The 3,758-nt window shown below is 39.9% G+C and overlaps 1 protein-coding gene across 1 annotated transcript in view; it reads left to right on the forward strand.

The window, feature by feature from the left end:
* atn1 (atrophin 1) overlaps nt 1-1,770 on the forward strand; it is a 20,534-nt gene extending 18,764 nt beyond the window's left edge. The window contains exons 9-10 of the mRNA XM_035530782.1: nt 57-219; nt 1,080-1,770. Coding sequence (XP_035386675.1) covers nt 57-219; nt 1,080-1,113 — 197 coding nt within the window. The 3' untranslated portion in view covers nt 1,114-1,770. The remainder of the gene's footprint in view (nt 1-56; nt 220-1,079) is intronic.
* The last annotated feature ends 1,988 nt before the right edge of the window (nt 1,771-3,758 follow it).

Genomic DNA, 3,758 nt, shown 5'->3' on the forward strand with positions numbered 1-3,758 from the left:
TTTTCTTATTACTGTTGTCACTCCTCTATCTTTGCTCCCCCCGTGCTGGGCTGTAGGTGGTTCGTTCCGTGAGCTGCCCCAGACTTCGTCTCTGTCTGCAGCGCACCAGCTCCAGGCTATGCAGCAGGCTCAGAGCGCAGAGCTGCACATCCAGAGACTGGCCCTGGAACAGCAATGGATACACCACCACCACTCACTCACACAGGACGAGTTCTACAGGTGAGCTCACATACACACACACACACACACACACACCACTACCGCCACTCACTCACACAGGACGAGTTCTACAGGTGAGCTCACATACACACACACACACACACACACACACACACACACACACACACACACACACACACACACACACACACACACACACACACACCACCACCACTACCGCCACTCACTCACACAGGACAAGTTCTACAGGTGAGCTCACATACACACACACACACACACACACACCACTACCGCCACTCACTCACACAGGACGAGTTCTACAGGTGAGCTCACATACACACACACACACACACACACACACACACACACACACACACACACACACACACACACCACCACCACTACCACCACTCACTCACACAGGACGGGTTCTACAGGTGAGCTCACATACACACACACACACACACACACACACACACACACACACACACACACACACACACACACACACATCACCACCACCACTACCACCACTCAGTCACACAGGACGAGTTCTACAAGTGAGCTCACATACACACACACACACACACACACACACACACACACACACACACACACACACACACACACACACACACACACATCACCACCACCACTACCACCACTCACTCACACAGGACAAGTTCTACAGGTGAGCTCACACACATAAACACACACACACACACACACACACACACACACACACACACACACACACACACACCACCACCACTCACTCACACAGGACGAGTTCTACAGGTCAGCTCTCACACACACACACATACAGATGTGTAGTCAGTAGACCCACCTACATTACTCTCAATAACACCATTTGACCTTTGTGACCTGTGATTTTTCAGCCACTTGAAGAAGGAGAGCGATAAAACTCTTTGATTGAGGAACCGAAACATCAAACCACAGAGGGTGAAAACATGGGGATGTGCAGATATACGAGTGAGAGTAAAACCTTGAAGGTGTGGCCCTCCTGAGCACACACCACACAACTAACCCCAAGCCTAACACACCACACCACACCACAGCCACCAGCTGGAGACACGACCGGGAGACATGTTTAAAAAAGGACTTTTATTGGCCAGCAAGGTGACCTTCATCACCTTCTGAGAGAATATGACTGGTCGATGGCTGTTAGACTGGCCAATGGCTGTCAAGATTGGCGGGATTTGGAGCTGGGTGGGGTTTGAGATGGTCGTTGATGACCTGGGTGGGGCTTGGGTTGTGGAGACATCTATGTACAGTACATCACACCAGAAAGAATGTTTAAGGCAGAAGTGTCTCTTTTATGTCTTTGCATGTAGCTAGATCTGAACACGCCCAGAGGGCTAAAGTCTTCTTGTTTTCTAGTACGGCCCTCGGCAGTCTGAGAGAGTGGGGTTGAGAGTGCATGTAATCAACACTCCACTCTCATATCTCCTTCCTTTGTAGTATTGTTATAATTAATATCAATGTTGTCTGTTAATAATTATGTAATTATATAAACATATTACTTTGTGTTATTTTTTTACATTTTCATGGTATCATTTTTTTTATTTCTTTGTGGTATTTTTTCGTTGTTTGTTTTTTTTTATTTTGAATTTTACTTGTGAAAAAAAAATGCAAGATTCAAAAGCTGAAAAATCTGGAAATAAAACAAAATTTTTCCTAAAAGGGCTTTTGTCTATAAAAATTATTTAATCATTTGTAAACTTTAAATCCTAAAATTATTTCATAATTCACCTTAATTTTGTGTCAGAGTATATGAACAATGATTTTAATATTGTTCATTAACACTTTTTACAGTGTGAATAATACACAGTTGTGTAGTGTATAACTCCTAGTGGACGTTTCTGTCCATGATCTAAACTTAGACCTGTCTGTCCATATGAAGTGCATTCAGAGTGGTAACTAGCTTCCTTTGTTTAAAAAAAAAAATCATGTCCAAATGTTTTTAAACCCATCTTTATTCCATACTCCACTATACACACACACACACACACACACACACACATACTTGTTTTTGTGGCAATTAAGGACATGAGAAAGAAAGCCTACAAATTGGGTACATGGCTTTCTGAGGGGTCTAGAAATAAAATTAAAACAGTTTTGCATTAAAAAAATGCACAGATTAACCCCATCCATTGAGATCTTCTCCAACTAGTTTCTTTAAGAGCTCTGAAATTTCACAGCATAGTCAGGACATTTTGAACTTTTAGTCACATTCCAGGACATGAAACTCACAATAAACTTTATTGTTAAAACGACCAAAGCAAGGATATGATGAAAAGTGGGGACATTACCAATCACATTTTTTACAGGTAAAATCAAGAACAAGCACAGTTTCTGCTCACAAAACTACAAATTCTTAAAATAATGCAATTAGCTGAAAGAGGCAATATATTATATTGATTTTACCACATTGATTTTATTCACAGCAACAAGCAGCTTTTATAAAAGGAGCAGCATAAGAGAATAAAATACACAATTTTAAATAAAGAATTTGTTATAATTAATAATAAAGATAGGCAGGCATATATTGAGGATATTACAATGGCTTCCAAAATTTACACCATTTAGCTGAAGCGTTTTTTTCCAAAGCAACTTATAATTTTGACTGGGCGCAATGGGTCTTGTTCAGGGGCTCAACAGTGGCAGGACCTGAACCAGCAACCTTTAGATTACAAGTCAGGTACCTTCACCACTGACAACATGCAATTTTTTGATATCCCAATCCAAAAATGTGACAAAGTACACTGGTATCGAGTTTCCTTACTTGTACCCTTCGAATTTGAGAGATTTCTTCAAATGATGCACTTGTAAAAAGCAATTCCACTTTCTGTATTTCTAAACAGAGTAAAAAGAGTTATATGCAACAAAGAAACACTGCACCGGACTGCAAACCTTGTTTATAATAACATTGTAACAATTTAATAATGCATTTTACCTTACTGTCATACAATGAAAAATTCTCATTGTTTAAAAAGCCAATAAATTCATGGATGAAGTTGAAACAATTTGGCCTCTATATAACTAAGGTAATGGTAAAGCTGCCCTTCATTTATGAGATGATGGGTTCAGACTGATTATGCAAACAATACAATGAACTTATTTTATGTATAATCATGGGAAAGAAAATCTCTATATTTCTATCCCTCTACATTAATACTAAATCGTGTGTTGTACGTTAACAATGGTGTATTTTGTGATCATCTGTGTCCTTGGGCACAGCCAACACATGCAAGCAATGAATTATGTAGTAAAATTAATTCACATAGAAACTTAAAAACACCTCTATAATCCCTACATCCTCTGTCTCTCCACACCATCCCTACATCTTCTCTCTCTCTACACCATCCCTACATACTCTCTGGCACTGGACAGGCTGAGAAATGCACATTAATAAGGAATTTAGCAGATATCTATTGTTCTAGTATAGATTAAACTTTTTATAGTTTCTGAGGCATTAGTCCATATGTATAGTCTTTCAGTAAAATAAAAAAACACTAAGTATTCAATTGGTGACCTGATATGTTCTCAGGGAGTCT

The sequence above is a fragment of the Electrophorus electricus genome, chromosome 10, assembly GCF_013358815.1.
Source record: "Electrophorus electricus isolate fEleEle1 chromosome 10, fEleEle1.pri, whole genome shotgun sequence".
Taxonomy (NCBI): Eukaryota; Metazoa; Chordata; class Actinopteri; order Gymnotiformes; family Gymnotidae; genus Electrophorus; species Electrophorus electricus.